The following is a 20,349-nucleotide window of genomic DNA, read 5'->3' as shown; positions in this document are numbered from 1 at the left end:
ATACCGTAACGTGAGCACAGGAATATTGTGTTAGCAATCTTGAGTTCAAATCTCACCATAGCAAAAAAAAATCATTTTCACATCATCAAAAATCCAACCAAAAGAAAGGAAATCAGACACAGTTGACTAATCCAGTCTGCACACAACTCTTTCATACAATCCGCTTGACTCCACAAGGAAGAAACTTCTACTTTGTGATGATACTGTGCCTTTAAGTAATATATTTATGCTGTGTTTCTTGTAAGGGGTATGTTTAAAATTCAGCTCTGTTTTGCAGGGTGCCAATTCATCTAAGAAATCTTTTAATTTGGTAGCTGGGAGAACGGGTTAAGTACCTGGGGTATTTGTTTTAAACAAATGCATTTGTGTTTACTTAGGTTTCCCCTGGAGTTACAGAGTAGAGTTTTGATTAGGTTTATTGACAGGAACCGAGTCATGTGCATAATGGGAAGAACGAAGCTTGCAGGGAAAAACACAGTTTCTCTTTCATTTTAAAATAAGTAGTTACTGCCTGGTTCTGAAAGAAGCAAGACATGTCTCTCTGCCTCTCTCTCTAGGTGGTGTCTAGGGCTGGCAGCCTAAGTACAATCAAGTAAACCTGTGTTTTGCTAACTGATTTTGAAGAGGAGTTCAAGTCTGTAGGAGGAATATTGTTTGAATTGGAACTCATACGGATAGAATAGCAGTTACGAATTATATCTTGTTTTGTTTAAGTTTTGTTCAATTGTTAAAAGTTAAGCTGATTCATTTGTTATAGTTAAACTTTTTTGTTAAATAAAGTTTGTTTTGATAAAAGCTCCCTGGTTTGTCAGTAGAATCATGCCTGGATTGAAACATCTTATCCTCACATCAATGCCAAAATAGCAAATAGTTGGGGTTGTTCTGGTTTCATAACATACCTTGGAGTTTCTGATTTGGTATTCCACCAACTTATATCACACAGAGGGAATTTCAAAACACGTAGAGTCATAGATAGCCTTTGGACCAACTTTTGCCCTTTTTTTTAAGCCACTAAGCTAGTTCCAATTGCCTGCGTTTGGCCCACATCCCTTTAAACCCATCATACCTGATAGAAGTCTACAAGATTGAGAGGGGCATGGACAGAGTGAATTGTCAGAAGCTTTTTCCCAGGGTGAAAGAGTCAATTACTAGGGGGCGAGGGTTTAAGGTGCGAGGGGCAAGGTTTAAAGGAGATGTATGAGGCAGATTTTTTACACGGAGAGTAGTGGGTGCCTTGAACTCGTTGCTGGGGAAGCGGATACGGTAGTGACTTTAAAGGGGCGTCTTGACAAATACATGAATAGGATGGGAATAGAGGGATACGGTCCCCGGAAGGGTAGGGAGTTTTAGTTCAGTCGGGCAGCATGGTCGGTGCAGGCTTGGAGGGCCGAAGGGCCTGTTCCTGTGCTGTAATTTTCTTTGTTCTTTACCCATGTAACTGTCTAAATGCTCTTTAAAAGAAAATTGTACCCACCTCTATTACTACCTCTGGCAGCTCGTTCCAGATACTCACCACCCACCGAGTGAAAGAATTGCCCCTCTGGATCCTTTTGTACCTCTCCCTCTCACCTTAAACCTATGCCCCTGTGGTGAACCATTGTTGGTTCCCACCAGGTAGTGCTGAGCCAGGGTCTGGCCAGTACTATGAGTCTGTATATATGTTACTGTTGGGGTTAGGGTTGGGCTGTTCTACATGTTACTGTTGGGGTTAGGGTTGGGCTGTTCTACCTGTAATATAGTTCTTATGGTACATCCCAGTCGGGCTCCGCCTCCTGGGAGAGGTATAAAGGTCACTGCTCTGTCTGGGACCCTTTAGTCTGGGATCGTGTATTATATATGGTAGCTCTATTGTTGTAGTCAATAAAAGCCTTTATTTCCCCGAGTACCTCTAGCCTCGTGAGTTATATCGCGCATCAATTTTATTGACTACAATTGAACTCTCTTTGTTGAAAAAAAAACAACACAGAGAACATGGAGCAAATGCTTAAACCTGAACGGCTTACGTTGGACCCACGTGCGGCAGACGCCTCGAACACCTTCGACCACTGGTTGAAATGCTTTCAGGATTACCTCGAAGCCTCCGCAGCGGTCACCACCGACGCCGACAGACTCCGGGTCCTCCACGCGAGGGTAAGCGACGCTGTATATTTAGCGATCCGTGGGGCCACCAACTACAAAGGGGCCCTCGAGCTTCTTAAGAAGCGCTACATTAAACCGCCGAACGAGATGCATGCTCGATATCTCTTAGCCACTCAACGGCGGCAGCCCGGCGAAACGACGGAACAGTACGCGTGCAAGCTCCTACAGCTAGCCAGGGGCTGTAACTGCAAAGCAGTGTCGGCAGACCAGAACATGAACGACCTCGCTCGAGATGCGTTTGTGGCGGGAATCGGCTCGTCTTACATCCGCCTACGGCTGTTGGAGCAAGGTAATCTCGATCTCACTAAGTCCATAGAGCTAGCGGATGCGCTAGAAACGGCCTCCAAAAGTCTGGCGATGTACCCCGATGACCACGTGGAGACAGCATGGCAGGGGCAGTCACAGACTCCACTTCATTCAGCGGGACCGAAAAACTGCGTAATTGCGTTCCCACCCTCGGGCCTAACGACGGCAGCAGCTCCAGGTGGCCCGCGGTGTTACTTCTGTGGGGGAGTGAAGCACCCTCGGCAGCGATGTCCCGCTAAAGCGGTGTTGTGCTCCGCCTGCGGCAAGAAGAGGCATTATTCTAAGGTATGCCGATCCAAACTTCCATCCAGGAACAGCAGTGCGGCGTGTGACTCCCCGGAGCCGGTTTCCTCGTCGTCGGCATCATCAAGGGCTTCTTCCACGTGCGAGGCCAGGACGTCGCCATTCCAGACGACGGAGTCGCAAGAGACGCGCGACCACCAGGGGCCGCTGGTTTTGGCACCATCGCCCACGTGCGACCTATGGGGGCAGCCATTTTGGTCGGCACCGACCGCAAATGACCAGCAGGGGTCGTCATCATCCATCTCAGCTGCCTGCAGTGGCGCCCACGAACCAACGGTGGCGTCGATCATCCTGGACCAGGCAAAGCCTCACAGACTCGACAAGTCCATGATGGACATACAGGTAAACAAACGCACGATTTATTGTCTGTTTGACAGCGGGAGCACGGAGAGCTTCATTCACTCAGACGCCGTGAAGCGGTGTGGCCTCCGGATTCAGCCTGTCAAGCAGACAATTTCGATGGCGTCAAGGTCCCAGTCTGTCACCGTGCTAGGGAGTTGCGTGGTAAATCTGACGGTGCAGGGCACGGTTTACGAGAGCTTCAAGCTCCTGGTGTTACCGCACCTTTGCGCGCCAATACTCCTAGGACTAAATTTCATGGTCCACTTGAAGAGTGTAACCCTACAGTACGGTGGGCCACTCCCTCCGCTTTCAGTGGGAGACTCGCAGCCCCTAAATTGCCCAACGCGCTCCATCTGTAGCCTCTCGACGCTTAAGATTACCACACCCTCTTTATTCCAGAATCTCGTGCCAGGCTGCAAGCCCATCGCGACTAAGAGCAGGCGTTACAGCGCTGAGGATTGGATCTTCATTCGATCGGAGGTTCAGCGGCTCCTCAAGGAAGGGATCATACAACCTAGCGCTAGTCCTTGGAGAGCGCAGGTCGTGGTGGTCAAGAGTGGGAACAAACCCCGGATGGTCATAGACTATAGTCAGACCATTAACAGATACACGCAGCTGGATGCGTATCCCCTCCCGCGCATATCTGACATGGTCAACCAGATTGCGCAGTACCGGGTGTTCTCCACCATCAACCTAAAGTCTGCTTACCACCAGCTCCCCATTCGCCCAGAGGACTGACAATACACGGCTTTTGAGGCGGATGGTCGCTTGTACCATTTTCTAAGGGTTCCTTTTGGTGTCACGAATGGGGTCTCGGTCTTCCAGCGTGCTATGGACCGAATGGTGGACCATAACGGACTGCGGGCTACCTTCCCGTACCTGGATAACGTCACCATCTGCGGCCATGACCAGCAGGACCACGATGCCAACCTTCTTAGATTCCTACGCACTGCATCTCGTCTGAATCTGACCTACAACAGGGAGAAGTGTGTATTTCGCACGCGCTGCCTAGCTATCCTCGGATACGTGGTGAAAAACAGGGTCATTGGCCCTGATCCAGACCGTATGCGTCCCCTCCTCGAACTTCCCCTGCCCACTAGCGTAAAAGCACTGAGAAGATGCTTAGGCTTCTTCTCTTACTATGCACAGTGGGTTCCCAATTACGCGGACAAAGCCCGTCCGCTCATCAAGTCCACCTCTTTTCCCCTAGCACCAGAGGCTCGTTTGGCCTTTGAAAAACTAAAAGCCGACATCGCAAAAGCCACGATGCACGCTATCGATGAGTCCATCCCCTTCCAGGTGGAGAGCGATGCATCTGATTTCGCCCTGGCCGCCACACTTAACCAGGCGGGCAGGCCCGTCGCCTTTTTCTCTCGCACCCTCCAAGGCCCCGAAATTCGACATTCGGCGGTGGAAAAGGATGCCCAGGCCATTGTGGAGGCCGTCCGGCATTGGCGCCATTACTTGGCGGGAAAACGGTTCACCCTGCTCATGGACCAGCGGTCCGTGGCGTTCATGTTCAACAACACGTTACGGGGCAAGATCAAGAACGATAAGATCTTGAGGTGGAGAATCGAACTCTCCACCTATAATTACGACATCATGTATCGTCCAGGGAAACTCAACGAGCCCTCGGATGCCCTGTCGCGTGGAACATGCGCTAGTATGCAGGAGAATCGATTGCAGGCTCTCCACAATGACCTCTGCCATCCGGGGGTCACTCGGCTCTACCACTTCATAAAAGCCCGGAATCTACCCTACTCGGTGGAGGATGTCAGGTCCATAACCAGAAGCTGCCGGGTATGCGCGGAATGCAAACCGCACTTTTACCGACCTGACAGGGCACAACTCGTTAAGGCCACTCGTCCCTTCGAAAGACTGAGTGTGGATTTTAAGGGCCCCCTTCCCTCGACAGATCGGAACGTGTACTTCCTCAATGTGGTTGATGAGTACTCACGATTCCCTTTTGTCATTCCCTGTTCTGATATGACCGCTGCCACGGTTATCAAGGCATTTTGTGATCTTTTCACCCTGTTCGGTTACCCCTGTTACATCCACAGCGATAGGGGCTCGTCGTTCATGAGCGATGACTTGAGGCAATACCTGCTCTCATATGGGATTGCCTCTAGTAGAACCACAAGCTACAACCCAAGGGGTAACGGACAGGTCGAACGAGAGAATGCTACAGTCTGGAAGGCTGTCTTACTGGCGTTGAGGTCTGAAGGTCTTCCAGTCTCCCGTTGGCAAGAGGTACTCCCTGATGTGCTCCACTCCATACGCTCACTCCTGTGTACGGCAACCAACGCTACTCCCCATGAGAGACTGTTTTCATTCCCTTGGAAGTCTTCCTCTGGGACCTCATTACCGCCTTGGTTGACGTACTCAGGACCTGTCCTCCTGCGGCTACATGTTAGGACCCGCAAGTCCGACCCTTTGGTTGAACAGGTCCATCTCCTCCACGCCAACCCTCAGTATGCCTATGTGGCATACCCTGACGGGTGAGAGGACACGGTCTCGATTCGAGACCTGGCGCCAGCAGGGGGCTTGGAAACCCCTGTCGCTCCCATACCTCCTGTTAGAGACCCCCCAACTATTGTTTCCCCTCCTGACACGGCGCGGGCAGCATCGGGACCATCACTTAACCCTTTTACTCCCGTGTACAGCTTGCCTGAGTCCAGGAGATGGTCGCCACTTCAAGGCGTGCCCGAGTTCAGCGGATTGTCACCACCTCGGGGTCTACCGGCCCATGAGACATTGGAGGAGCCGTTGGACACCGCCTTGGGGAGAACGCCACCGCGAGTGCCTACACCGGTGTCATCGCCGGTGTTGAGGAGGTCACAACGACGGTGCGGTCCCCCAGACCGTCTGAACTTATAGACTGATGAACAATTGTTCTGTGTTTTGTACCCCGCCGGCCTTTGTTTTCAAAGGAGGGGTGAATGTGGTGAACCATTGTTGGTTCCCACCAGGTAGTGCTGAGCCAGGGTCTGGCCAGTACTATGAGTCTGTATATATGTTACTGTTGGGGTTAGGGTTGGGCTGTTCTACATGTTACTGTTGGGGTTAGGGTTGGGCTGTTCTACCTGTAATATAGTTCTTATGGTACATCCCAGTCGGGCTCTGCCTCCTGGGAGAGGTATAAAGGTCACTGCTCTGTCTGGGACCCTTCAGTCTGGGATCGTGTATTATATATGGTAGCTCTATTGTTGTAGTCAATAAAAGCCTTTATTTCCCCGAGTACCTCTAGCCTCGTGAGTTATATCGCGCATCAGCCCCCTAGTTTTAGACTCCTCTACCTTTGGGAAGAGATGTTGACCATCTAGCTGATCTGTGCCTCTCATTATTTTATAGACCTCTAAGATCACCCCTAAGCCTCCCACGCTCCAGGGAAAAAAGTCCCAGTCTATCCAGCCTCTCCTTATAACTCAAACCATCAAGTCCCGAAAGCATCCTAGTAAATCTTTTCTGCACTCTTTCTAGTTTAATGATATCCCTTCACAGCCAGTTGGTTATTTTGGAAGTATGGTCATTGTTTTACAGGCAGCCACTTTGCAAAACCAGTTAATCTGATGATTGAGGAAGGAATGTTGGCCAAGACACCAGGGGGGGGGGGGTCTCCCTTAATCTCTTTCAAACTGTGCTACGAGAAGTAGGCCATTCATCCCATCATTTCTGTTCTGTCATTCAATGGGATCATGACTGATTTGATGTGATAATCCTCAACTCCACTTTCCCGCCTTATCCCCATAACCCTCGATTCCCTGACTGATTAAAAATCTGTCGCTCTCAGTCTTGAACATACTTAACGACTCAGCTCTACGGTAAAGAGTTCCACACATTCACTTCTCTCAGAGAAGAAATTCCTCCTCATCTCTCTCTTAAATGGGTGACCCCCTTACTCTGAGATTATGCCATCTGGTTCTAGACTCTCCCACAAAGGGAAACAACTTCTCAGCATCTACCGTCATCCCCTGAGAATCCTATACATCTCGATAAGGCTGCCTCTCACTCTTCTAAACTCCAATGACTACAGCCCAACCTACTCAATCTCTCCTCATAAGAAAATCCCTCCACATCTGGCATCAACCGAGTGAACCTTCTCTGGACTGCCTCCAATGCCAGTCTATCTTTCCTTATATAAAGGGGACCAAAACGTCTCTTTCTCAGAAGACTAAGGAAATTCGGCATGTCAGCTACGACTCTCACCAACTTTTACAGATGCACCATAGAAAGCATTCTTTCTGGTTGCATCACAGCTCCTGCTCTGCCCAAGACCGCAAGAAACTACAAAAAGTCGTGAATGTAACCCAATCCATCACTTAAACCAGTCTCCCATCCATTGACTCTGTCTGCACTTCCCGCTGCCTTGGCAAAGCAGCCAGCATAATCAAGGACTCCACGTACCCCGGACATTCTCTCTTCCACCTCCTTCCGTCATGAAAAAGATACAAAAGTCTGAGGTCACGTACCAACCGACTCAAGAACAGCTTCTTCCCTGCTGCCATTAGACTTTTGAATGGACCTGTCTCGCATTAAGTTGGTCTTTCTCTACACCCTAGCTGTGACTGTAACACTACATTCTACACTCTCTCCTTTCCTTCGCTATGTACAGTGTGCTTTGTCTGTATAGTGCGCAAGAAACAATACTTTTCACTGGATACTAATACATGTGGCAATAATAAATAAAATCAAAAACTGTTCCAGGTGTGGTCTAACTAGTGCCTTGCATGGTTTTAGCAAGACTTCCTTATTTTTATAACCTTTGAAATAAAGCCCAACATCAGATCTTTTGTATTCACCGGAGTAAGTGGATTAGGTCTTGGCGTAGTGTTGGATTTAAAAAAAGGAACTTCAATATTGCAGCCTAGTTTGAATGGAAATCTTGTAATTTAGGGTTGAGCGTGCCATTTACAAATATCCTCTGAAGTGGCCTCGGTAAACCAGCACTTTTTCAGGCCAGTAACCATCGCCGGAACCTTACCACCTCGCCCGCCATGGAATTAGAGTGGGCGAGGATCCGACAACAAAAATCTCCGTTGACCTCAGCGGGAATTTCCAATCTCACCCGAGCAAGGCCGTAAAACCCCACCCCATTCGCAATAAATGTGGCATTGCTACATTGAACACATTTGCAGATGACACCAAGATCGGTCAGGTGGTTAATCGTGAATAAGATGGGTTACAGGAAGATATAAATAGGTTGGCCAGATGGGCAGAGCAGTGGCAGATGATATTTAACCCTGATAAGTGTGAGGTGATGCACGTTGGAAGAAAAAACAAGTCAAGGGAATATTTAATGAGTGGCAGGACACTGGGTAGCTCAGAGTAACAGAGGGAACTTATTCATCGATCCCTGAAGTCAGCAGAGCATGTGACTAGGATAGTTAAGACACATGGGACACTTAAACTCTATACCACGACTGATAAAATTAAGAGCAAGGTTGGGGTTGTGCAGAGCATTGGTTGGGCCATAGCTGGAGTACTGTTGCAGTTCTGGTCACCTCACTAATAGGAAGAATGTGATAGCGCTAGAGGGGCTACAGAGGAGGTTCGCCAGGATGTTGCCTGGACATTTGAGCTATAAGGAGAGACTGGATAAGCTTGGATTGTTTTCTTTGGAGCAGAGAAAAGGGGGGACATGATTGAGGTGGATAGGATTATGAGGGGTATGGACAGGGTGAGTATGGGGCAGCTGTTCCCCTTGGTTGAGGGGTCAGTCACAAAGGGGTATAGTTTTAGGGTGAGGGACAGGAGATTCAGATGAGATTCGAGACAAAAGATTTCGCACAGAGGGTGGTGGGAATCTGGAATGCACTGCCTGGGAAGGTAGTGGAGGTTGGAAACCTTACAACCATTAAAAAATATTTGGAAGGGCACTTGAAACATCAGAACATTCAAACTCACAGCCCCACCTCTGGTGATTCTTCATCTCTTCGCCAGGGCTCCTTTGTTGGCGGATTTCTCCCAAAACTTCAATTTCTGCCAACTGCAAAAGATCAACAAGATTGGCCACCTTCAGGAAGCACACGCCAGCAATTTTACAACAACTTGCATCTATACTCCAGTCATGACTGTGTGGAACCTGCCCAGGTAACGCACAGGATCAAGGGTAACAGAACTTGACACTGAGCCACGTAAGGCAATGTCAGGTCAGGTGACCAAAGGGCTCCGTCATGTGACCAATGGCTCCGTCAGGAGACCAATGGCTCCGTCAGGAGACCAATGGCTCCGTCAGGAGACCAATGGCTCCGTCAGGAGACCAATGGCTCCGTCAGGAGACCAATGGCTCCATCACAGAGTGAGGTTTCAAAGAGAATGGAGAACAAGGAGGAGAGACCAAGGGATCAAATTCCAGAGCTTAGGGCCCAGGCAGCTGAAGGCACGGCCACCAATGGTGGAGCCATTATAAATCAGGGAAGCACCCAAGGCCTGGATTGGAGGAGCGCAGACATTCAATCCACCCAGTTTCAATTACTCACAGCCTTCCCCTGATGGGGTTTGTAAGCAGACATCTGACACTCCAAGCTGGAATCCACCATTGAAGGGCAGCACGGTGGCACAGTGGCTAGCACTGCTGCTCCGGGCACCTGGGGTCAATTCCAGCCTCGGGTGACTGATTGTGTGGAGTTTGCACGTTCGCCCCATGTCTGCATGGGTTTCCTCCGGGTGCTCCCATTTCCCCCATAGTCCAAAGATGTGCAGGTGAGGTGGATTGGCCATGCTAAATTGCCCCTTGGTGTCCCGGGATGTGTAGGTTGCGTGGATTGGTCATGCTAAATTATCCCTTAGTGTCCAAAGATGTGCAGGTTAGGTGGATTGGTCATGCTAAATTGCCCCTTAGTGTCCAAAGATGTGTAGGTTAGGTGGATTGGTCATGCTAAATTATCCCTTAGTGTCCAAAGATGTGTAGGTTAGGTGGATAGGTCATGCTAAATTGCCCCTTAGGGCCGAAAGATGTGCGGGTTAGGGGGATTGGCCATGCTAAGTTGTCCCTTAGTGTCCAAAGATGTGCAGGCTAGGTGGATTGACCATGCTAACTTGCTGCTGTGTCCCCCAAGATGTGTAGGGGATTAGCCATGGTGAATGTGCGGGGTTACGGGGATAGGGTGGAAGGGAGGGCCTGAGTGGAATGCTTTTTCAGAGAATCAGTGCAGGCTCAATGGGCCGAAGGGCCTCTTTCTGCACTGTAGGGATTTTATGGTTCTAAGTGCATCTTCAGAAGGCTCCTGACTTTTACCTGTGATAAATTCCATCCCCAATTACGAGTATGCATGGACCTGGGGAGAGACCAGGAATCAGTCTCGGCTACAACACCCACCCCGCCCCACCATGGCCAGACAGCTCGTGGTTATGGAAATTGGTCAGCTCAAAGAGGCTCCAGCGAGCTGCAGAAACCCATGCCACCCAAGCCTACTGGGCACGGCACTGTCAGAGACAGAGGGAGAGACAGAATCACAACATGAAGAGACGCAAGGAGCAGTAGTAAATTTTATGATGTGGAGATGCCAGCGTTGGACTGGGTGGGGCACAGTAAGAAGTCTCACAACACCAGATTAAAGTCCAACAGGTTTATTTGGAATCACGAGCTTTCAGAGCGCTGCTCCTTCATCAGATGAGGAGAGAGGTAGGTTCACAAACACGGCATATATAGGCAAAGACAAAATTGGGTTCACTACTTGTAACCTCCACCATACCGCCTGGGTTTGCAAGATCCTACTAACTTTCCTGGCTTGAGACAATTCATACCTCTTTAACCTGTGATTATCTCTCTCTCCACTCACACTGTCTGTACCTATAGAGATTTGATGACCTGAAAAGACTCGCATTCCAACCATTCTTCACATTCCAATCTCTAACTATCTTGCGATTGTGTCTCTGTCTATATTGGCCGTGTTTGTGAACCTACCTCTCCACTCACCTGATGAAGGAGCAGCGCTCCGAAAGCTCGTGATTCCAAATAAACCTGTTGAACTTTAACCTGGTGTTGTGAGACTTCTCATTGTAGTAAATTTTAAGTAACAAACCTTTAACTCCAATGATGAAATCTTAATTTCGAGTTCAGTCTTCTCAGTCTCTCTGAGCCTTCCGAGTTGCCTCAGTGCTTGCTCCCTGTAGTCACAGAAAAGAGATTCATACACAGTTTGTCAAACATCCTGAAGCAAAAGGGGTGGCACGATGGCACAGTGGTTAGCACTGCTGCCTCTCAGCACCAGGGACCCGGGTTCGATTCTCGGCTTGGGTCACTGTCTGACGGAGTCTGCACGTTCTCCCCGTGTCTGCGTCTATATCTGCCCGGGTGCTCCGGTTTCCTCCCACAGTCTGAAAGACGTGCTGGTTAGGTGCGTTGGCCATGCTAAATTCTCCCTCAGTGTACCCGAACAGGCGCCGGAGTGTGGCGACGAGGGGGGTTTTCACAATAACTTCATTGCAGTGTTAAGGTAAGCCTACTTGTGACACTAATAAAAAAACTTAAACTTAAAACTTATTCATGGGATAAACACGTGGGGTTATGGGCATAGGCCCTGGGTGGGATGTTCTGTCAGAGAGTCGATGCAGACTCAATGGGCCGAATGGCCTCCTCCTACATTGTAGACATTCTGTGTGAAGTCCTGAGGTGTGCGTGTCTGGGCATCATCGTCCATCCAAGAGATCATTGCCAAACCTTTCTGAATATTCACCTTGGAGATGTTGCAGGCATTTATTTCCCGGCCCCTGGTGGTCCTCAGGCTTTCTTCCTGAACGGTTGCATTCCATAATAGTCTAGAATTGCTGAAGGTATTCACACTGTGCTATTAGGTAGAGCATTGCAGGATTTTGACCGAACGACAATGGGCTTTAAGAGGTGGCCAGGAGAACTCCAGAGTTGAATATTCCCTCCAATTTTCTTCAACCTCTGATGTGAAGTCAATACTGATTTTACTCTCCAAAGTGGACAACATGGACAAGACCATTCACGGGTAGTATCTTGTTAAACCAATGTTCTGCACCTCCAGCACAGCCCGAGGGATTTGAATGGTACCAAGTGTCTCCCTTGCTTGCCCCAGGCAATAAGCTACTCACTATTTGGACAGGAGACTTCATCTACTTGAACTGCTTCATTCCCAGATCTCTTAAACCCTTCACCTTCCCATCCTACTCGGCAAGACTTCTAATCCTCAGAGGCAGTGGTGTTGTGGCATTATCCGTGGACTAGTAATACTCTGGGGACCTGGGTTCGAATCCCAGTTTTGTTTTTATTTATTCGTCACAAGTAGGCTGACATTAACACTGCAATGAAGTTTCTGTGAAAATCCCCCTAGTCGCCACACTCCAGCGCCTGTTCGGGTACACCGAGGGAGAATTTAGCATGGCCAATGCACCCTAACCGGCACGCCTTTTGGACTGTGGGAGGAAACCGGAGCACCCAGAGGAAACCCACGCAGACACAGGGAGAATGTGCAGACTCTGCACAGACAGTGACCCAAGCTGGGAATCGAACCCAGGTCTCAGGTGCTATGAGACAGCAGTGCTAACCCACTGTGCCCGTGCGGCAGATGGTTCAATTGCACCTCAATAAAAATCTAGAATTAAAAAGACTATTGGTGACCATTAAACCATTGTCGCAAAAAACCATCTGGGCTCACTAAGGCCCCTTTAGGGAAGGAAATCTGCCATCCTGACCCTGCCTGGCCTACATGTGACTCCAGACCCACAGCAACATGGCTGACTTTCAACTGCCCACTGAAATGGCCGAGCGAGACACTCCGTTCAAGGGTAATTAGGAATGGCCAATAAATGCTGGCCCAGCCAGTGATGCCTACGTCCTATGAACAAATTTTTAAAAAGCTCGATACTACCTCATGCCTACTTCTCATTTTACCTTCCCTCCTACTCTTCTCAATCTCTGAGCTTTTGGATCTTTACCCATAACCCTGGACCCTCAGTGGTATTTGTGTAGCATTGACACAGAGGTAGATCCACATAGGTCACTCCTTTAGCTGCGTCCATGATGCTGCTGGAAGTTAGAATCATAGAATAGAATCATAGAACCCTACAGTGTAGAAGGCAATTTGGCCCATTGAATCTGCACCGACAACAATTCCAACTAGGCCCTATCCCCGTAACCCCACATATCTACCCCGCTGACCCCTCTAACCTACGCATCCTGGGACACTAAGCGGCAATCTGGCATGGCCGACGCACCTAACCCGCACATCTTTGTGCCACACTGAGGGAGAATTTAGCACGGCCAATCCGCCTAACCGGCACATCTTTGGACTGTGGGAGGAAACTGGACGACCCGGAGGAAACCCACGCAGACACGGAGAGAACATGCAGACACCGCACAGACAGTGACCCCCCGAAGCCGGGAATTGAACCCGGGTCCCTGGAGCTCTGAGGCAGCAGTGCTAACCACTGTGCTGCGTCGCAACAAAGATAGTCAAGGAAAGTGAGAAAGGACTGTGGGAGGAAACCGGAAGGCCCGGAGGAAACCCGCGCAGACACGGGATGGTATGCCCCAGGCTGTATGCATATTTACCCCACGAACCTACACATCTTTGGACACTAAGCGGCAACTTAGCACGGCCAAATTAATTGGGGGAATCCCAAATGCTTTGTGTGGGCTACAGACAGGGTGACAAACCGTCCCCGATTTTAAACGGTCGTGTCCCTTGATTGAGATCATCGTCCCAGATCGTATGCTGCCGGGATGTATATTTCAGAAATTTGCATTTCACACACGGGCAGTACATGTCTGTGCATTTGCGTTGCTCCCGGCTACCCAATGAGACAGGTTCCACCAGCTACTCCAACCCCTACCCCTCCACTCACAGGTTCCCTTATATTATTCCCCCGAGCCCCGGTTACACATTGAGGAATTTCCTCGGAGCACCGAACTCCAATGAAGGAAGACTTGCCGTTTTCATAGAATCCCTACAGTGCGGAAGGAGGCCATTCAGCCCATCTAGACTGCACTGACTCAGCATCTGTAACATCACATCTTTACCCCATGAACCGACACATCTGTGGCAATTCAGCACGGCCAAAGAATAGGAGGGAGACTCCTGGCTTTGAAGGGATGAGTCAGTCAGCTAATATTAATCCCAGGGCAGCATCGATTCCTTTGACTGAAGGACGGTGAATCACTCAGTGACATTAGGCCAGCGCGCTCCTGAAGTAGGCCATTAGCAAAGAATTTTATTGCTCCCTGACCTGTAATCATCTCAGCTTGAATCCAGCGCTGTGAGTCAGAGAGTGTAGGCATGACCCTCGTGCGAGGGGTCATGGCATGTAACATTTTCTGGAAAGTTGTGACACAATCACAGCACAATTACACGACGGGGGGAGAGTTGGACACATTATTCACTCAACTTACTTTTCCGAAATCTGCTGCTTTAGTGAAGTAACCAAGAGTTCCAGCCTCTGATTCTCCGAGCTACATTCTGTGTACTGTGGGAGGAGGAGGGGAAATGTGCACTGTTAATGCGACAGATGAAACAGTGCAGGCCTCAGCGACGCCACAATCAAATCTCCCTTTCACAACGCCTGCGCGATGTTGGCCAAATAAAGGCCGGTTGGCTCTCACTGACGGCCTCGGTGGGTGAATACTGCCCGACCCGTGCGGTTGTGGACCCCAGCGACAGCCCCTGTGCAGGACGACAATGTTAGAAACGCGGGATCTCTTTTTAAGAGCAAACCAGGTCTTGCTTCAGTGGTGAACTGAGAGCAGGAGATGGTCATTGCAGCACGTACTGGAGCGTGGGTTCATCCCCAGGCAGTAGGGGAGGCTTCTGGACTGGGAGAGGGTCCAGAAGGGTAGAGTGGAAACCAGTATGTGCGCACCGATCGTTACTTTCACAATAAAACAGTTGCGAACGATCAGAATATCTTTCACAGCCTAACCCGGTGAATGCATATTTACCTGTAGAGCACGGGGTTAACACAGTAAGAAGTTTAACAACACCAGGTTAAAGTCCAACAGGTTTACTTGGTAGCAAATGCCACTAGCTTTCAGAGCACTGCCCCTTCGTCAGGTGGAGTGGAGAAATGCTCACAAACAGGGCATAGAGACACAAACTCAATTTACAGAATGATGATTGGAATGCAGTCTTTACAGATAATCAAGTCTTAAAGGTACAAACAATGTGAATGGAGGGAGCATTAAGCACAGGTTAAAGAGATGAGTATTGTCTCCAGACAGGACAGCCAGTGAGATTCTGCAAGTCCAGACAGGTTGTGGGGGTTACAGATAGCGTGATATGAACCCAAGATCCCGGTTGAGGCCGTCCTCATGTGTGCTCCACTCCATCTGATGAAGGAGCAGCGCTCCGAAAGCTAGTGGCATTTGCTACCAAATAAACCTGTTGGACTTTAACCTGGTGTTGTTAAACTTCTTACTGTGATTACCCCAGTCCAATGCCGGCATCTCCAGGGCATGGGGGGGGGGGGTTAGCATAGCTCAGCGGCTGAGAGGCTGCAACAGGAGGATAAACCAATACAGCTGTCCGGATATATCCCCAGTGATCTTACTGGAAAGTTTAAGCTGTCAGCTGTGAAGGAGACCAGCTTTGGTTGTGATCTGCCAATAGTTATTGGGTGGAATTGTCCCATCCCGCTCGCCATGGGAATCGAAGCGGGCAGGGGGTTGGGGGCAGACCGTGCGGAGGTCCGTTGATCTCGGGGGGGATTTTCCAGTCTCGGGGGTGAGCACGGCTGGAAAATCCCGCCTATTGTCTAACTCCATGCGAAACCAATGGTTAACCACATTGCCTCAATCGCACCAATTGAAATCCTTGCCCCTTCGCCTGGGCTTTCATGTCACCCGACTCCTTAAAAATTGTGCCAGCTGTGACAAAGAGTGGAGAAGGAGGTGGTGGCTACTCAAACCTGTTCGGCCGCTCAATGAGATCAGGGCTGATCTCGATCTTACCTCCGTCTACCCACCCTGGTTCTGTCACTCTCGGCCTCCTGACTAAGATTTAACCCGGGATCAGGTGCAATGCCTCTTCTTGTCAGCTTGGATCTTATACGTCTCTCTTGTGGAGACAATGTATTGGATTCAATTTGAATTGGAATTGGTATTGGAGCAAGCACGGAGGAGGATTAAAGGCTTGCCCTCTCCACGCCGCACATTGCCTTTGTAACTCTGAGAATGGAGGTTCATTCACCTTTAACACCCTGACCTTTAACACCCTGACCTTTAACACCCTGACCCAACAAAACATTACCAACTTCAGTGTTGAAATCTTCAATTAGAATCCCTACAGAGCAGGAGGCGGCCATTCGGACCATTGAGTTTGAACTGACCACAATCTCACCCGGTCCTATTCCCGCAACCCCACATAGTTACCCCACTAATCCCCTTATGCTAGGGTCAATTCATCATGGCCAATCAATTACTAGGGGCCATAGGTTTAAAGTGCGAGGGGCAAGGTTTAAAGGAGATGTACGAGACAAGTTTTTTTTTACACAGAAGATGGTGGGTGCCTGGAACTCGCTGCCGGGGGAGGTAGTGGAAGCAGATATGATAGTGACTTTTAAGGGGCGTCTTGACAAATACTTGAATAGGATGGGAATAGAGGGATTTGGTCTCCGGAAGGGTAGGGGGTTTTAGTTCAGTTGGGCAGCATGGTCGGTGCAGGCTTGGAGGCCGAAGGGCCTGTTCCTGTGCTGTAATTTTCTTCGTTCAATCAACCTAACTCGCACAGCTTTGGACTGTGGGAGAAAACCGGAGCACCCGGAGGAAACCCACACAGACACGGAGAGAACGTGCAAACTCCACACAGACAGTGACCCGAGGCCAGAATTGAACTCGGGTCCCTGGCGCTGTGAGGCAGCAGTGCTAACCACTGTGCCACCGTGCCGCTCTATTGCCCCTCACTCCGCCCAGCCTCAGCAGTTTCATAGCGCAAATTTGAATTCGATAAAAACAATCTGGAATTAAGAATTTACTGATGACCATGAAACTATTTTTCTGACAATTGTCAGAAAAACTTACCTAGTTTATTTTTACTTATTCATTCATGGGACATGGGCGTCGCTGGCTGGGCCAGCATTTATTGCCCATTTCCAATTGCCCTTCGAGGGCAGTTGAGAGTCAACCACATTGCTGTGGCTCTGGAGTCACATGTTGGCCAGACCGGGTAAGGACGGCAGATTTCCTTCCCGAAAGAATATTAGTGAACCAGATGGGTTTCCCGACAATGGTTTCATAGATTCTGAATTCCAGATTTTTAAAAATTGAATTCAAATTCAAATTCCACCATCTACCCTGGCAGGATTCAAACCGGGTCTCCTGAACACGAGTTGCGTTTCTGGATTAATAGCCTTGCGATAATACCATTAGGCCATCACCTCCCCCATAACTAAATCATTGAAGTTCACTAATGTTCTTTAGGGAAGGAAATCTGCCATCCTTACCCGGTCTGGCCTACATGTGATTCCAGAGCCACAGCAATGTGGTTGACTCTCAACTGCCCTTGGGCAACTAGGGATGGGCAATAAATGCTGGCCAGCCAGCGATGCCCATGTCCCATAAATGAATAAAACAAAACTTGTATTGGGGCGGCACGGTAGCACAGTGGTTAGCACTGCTGCTTCACAGCTCCAGGGTCCCGGGTTCGATTCCCGGCTCGGGTCACTGTCTGTGTGGAGTTTGCACATTCTCCTCGTGTCTGCGAGGGTTTCCTCCGGTTTCCTCCCACAGTCCAAAGATGTGCGGGTTAGGTTGATTGGCCAGGTTAAAAATTGCCCCTTAGAATACTAACATGCGTAGGTTAGAGGGATTAGCGGGTAAAATATGTGGGGGTAGGGCCTGGGTGGGATTGTGGTCAGTGCAGACCCGATGGGCCGAATGGCCTCCTTCTGCACTGTAGGGATTCTATGATTCTATGAATCCTTTAGTTATTCTAAACACTTCAATTATATCACCCATTACTCTTCGATATTCATTGCTTTAGAAGAGATTAACTCAATGCAAGTGACAACAGATTAGCTTGAGTTGACTTGGAGCACAGTCAGAAACCTAGAAAAAGAACAATTGGGTCTTTAAGGAAAGGAATAGTGTCATTGCTTGTGGTGATGGCTTCAGCATCACTTTTGGAGATTACTTCATGGATGATTTCTGCTGATCTTACCATTCCAGTAATCACAAACCCTTCAGTGGTCCAACTGGAACAGACGACCCATTTCCACACTGATGAATCACTGTGAAATTTTATATTCTTCTAGGAGTAACTGAAATGACTCACTGAATAATCGGACACAGTCCCCAGAGTTCTGCAGAATGCCACCTGACCGACCAAACTAAACCTCCCCACGGTAAACATGAGGATAAAGTTGCTCATTACGGATTTAATCCATTGGAAATGAGTGAACCGCCACCACACGACCCAATGCTTTGCACGTTAAAGGAATGGCCACTGGGCAGGCAACATTGTGTATGAATCACAAACTGTGTGCGTGGAGTTTGCACATTCTCCCCGTGTCTGCGTGGGTTTCCTCCCACAATCTGAAAGATGTCATGGTTAGGTTCATTGACCCGACCAGGTGCCCGAGTGTGGCAACCAGGGGAATTTCACAGTAACTTCATTGCAGTGTTAATGTAAGCCTTACTTGCGACTAATAAATAAACTTTACTTTTTACTTTAAAACGTTGGTTTGCAGGTGCAGCAGGTAATTAAGAAGGCAAATGGAATTTTGTCCTTCATCGCTAGAGGGATGGTGCTTAAAAACAGGGAGGTTATGTTGCAGCTGTACAAGGTGCTGGTGAGGCCACACCTGGAGTACTGTGTAGTTTTGGTCTCCTTACTTGAGAAAGGATGTACTGGCACTGGAGGGGGTGCAGAGGAGATTCACTAGGTTGATTCTGGAGTTGAGAGGGTTGGCTTATGAGGAGAGACTGAGTAGACTGGGACTATACTCATTGAAATTCAGAAGAATGAGGGGGGATCTTATAGAAACATATAAGATTATGAAGGGAATAGATAAGATAGAAGCAGGGAGGTTGCTTCCACTGGCGGGTGAAACTAGAACGAGGGGGAATGGCCACAAAATAAGGGGGAGCAGATTTAGGACTGAGTTGAGGAAGAACTTCTTCACACAAAGCGTTGCGAATTTATGGAATTTCCTACCCAGTGAAGCAGTTGAGGCTACCTCATTGAATGTGTTAAGGCAAGAATAGATACATTTTTGAACAGTAAAGGAATTAAGGGTTATGGTGAGCGGGTGGGTAAGTGGAGCTGAGTCCACGAAAAGATCAGCCATGATCTTATTGAATGGCGGGGCAGGCTCGAGGGGCCAGATGGCCTACTCCTGCTCCTAGTTCTTATGGAGTAAGGTTAGAAAATAAAATTAATTGTATGGCATGCGGCCAGTTCTGTCCACGAGAGAATTTGAGACAAAATAGATTAAGGGATAGGCCAAACGAGATAGTTTAAGGGATGGGTCCATGGAGATGCAATGGCAGACATTTCAGGCAATATCTCAGATTAGATACATTCTAACAAGGAAGAAAAAGTCCAAGGGATGGATACAGAATCCTTGGTAACTGGGAAGGTTATAGTAAATATCATAAATTGTGCAGGCGGAGGAAGGCCAGAAGATTGGGCAGAATATAAGGAAAATAGCAAACGATTTTCAGCCATCAGACTTTGGAATGGACCGACCTCATATCAAGTTGATCTTTCTCTACACCCTAGTTATGACTGTAACACTACATTCTCCACTCTCTCCTTTCCTTCTCTATGAATGGTGTGCGTTGTCAGTATAGAGTGTGCAAGAAATGATTACTTTACACTGTATACTAATACATGTGACAATAATAAATCAAATCAAAAAGGAACACTGCTGTCTCACATCGCCAGACTTGCCTGCTGCTGCTGACTTTTGAATGGACCTACCATGGGGTGGCACGGTGGCACAGTGGTTAGCACTGCTGCCTCACAGCGCCAGGGACATGGGATCGATTCTCGGCTTGGGTCACCGTCTGCGTGGAATTTGCACTTTCTCCCCGTGGGTTTCCTCTGGGTGCTCCGGTTTCCTCCCACAGTCCAAATACGAGCGGGTTAGGTGAATTGGCCGTGCTAAATTGCCCTTTCGTATCCCAAGATATGTAGTTTAGGGGGGATTAGCCATGCTAAATTGCCCCTTACTGTTCAATGATGTGTCGCTTAGGGAGATTAGTGGAGTAAATACGTGGAGTTACGGGGAGAGGGCCTGGGTAAAGATGAACTGTCAGAGAGTCGGTGAGAATCGATGGTCTGAATGGCCTCCTTCTGC

At 48.9% G+C, this 20,349-nt stretch overlaps 1 protein-coding gene across 1 annotated transcript in view; it reads right to left on the bottom strand.

Moving 5' to 3' along the window:
- Positions 1-12,931, bottom strand: part of LOC144480409 (uncharacterized) — a 39,922-nt gene extending 26,991 nt beyond the window's left edge. The window contains exons 1-3 of the mRNA XM_078199816.1: positions 12,927-12,931; positions 11,115-11,199; positions 9,003-9,076 (exon numbers count right to left, since the gene is read on the bottom strand). Coding sequence (XP_078055942.1) covers positions 9,003-9,076; positions 11,115-11,199; positions 12,927-12,931 — 164 coding nt within the window. The remainder of the gene's footprint in view (positions 1-9,002; positions 9,077-11,114; positions 11,200-12,926) is intronic.
- Between the last annotated feature and the right edge of the window lie 7,418 nt (positions 12,932-20,349).

The sequence above is a fragment of the Mustelus asterias genome, chromosome 29 (genome assembly GCF_964213995.1).
Source record: "Mustelus asterias chromosome 29, sMusAst1.hap1.1, whole genome shotgun sequence".
NCBI lineage: Eukaryota > Metazoa > Chordata > Chondrichthyes > Carcharhiniformes > Triakidae > Mustelus > Mustelus asterias.
Note: the sequence above shows the minus strand (reverse complement) of the source record. Positions and strands in the feature narration are given on the sequence as shown.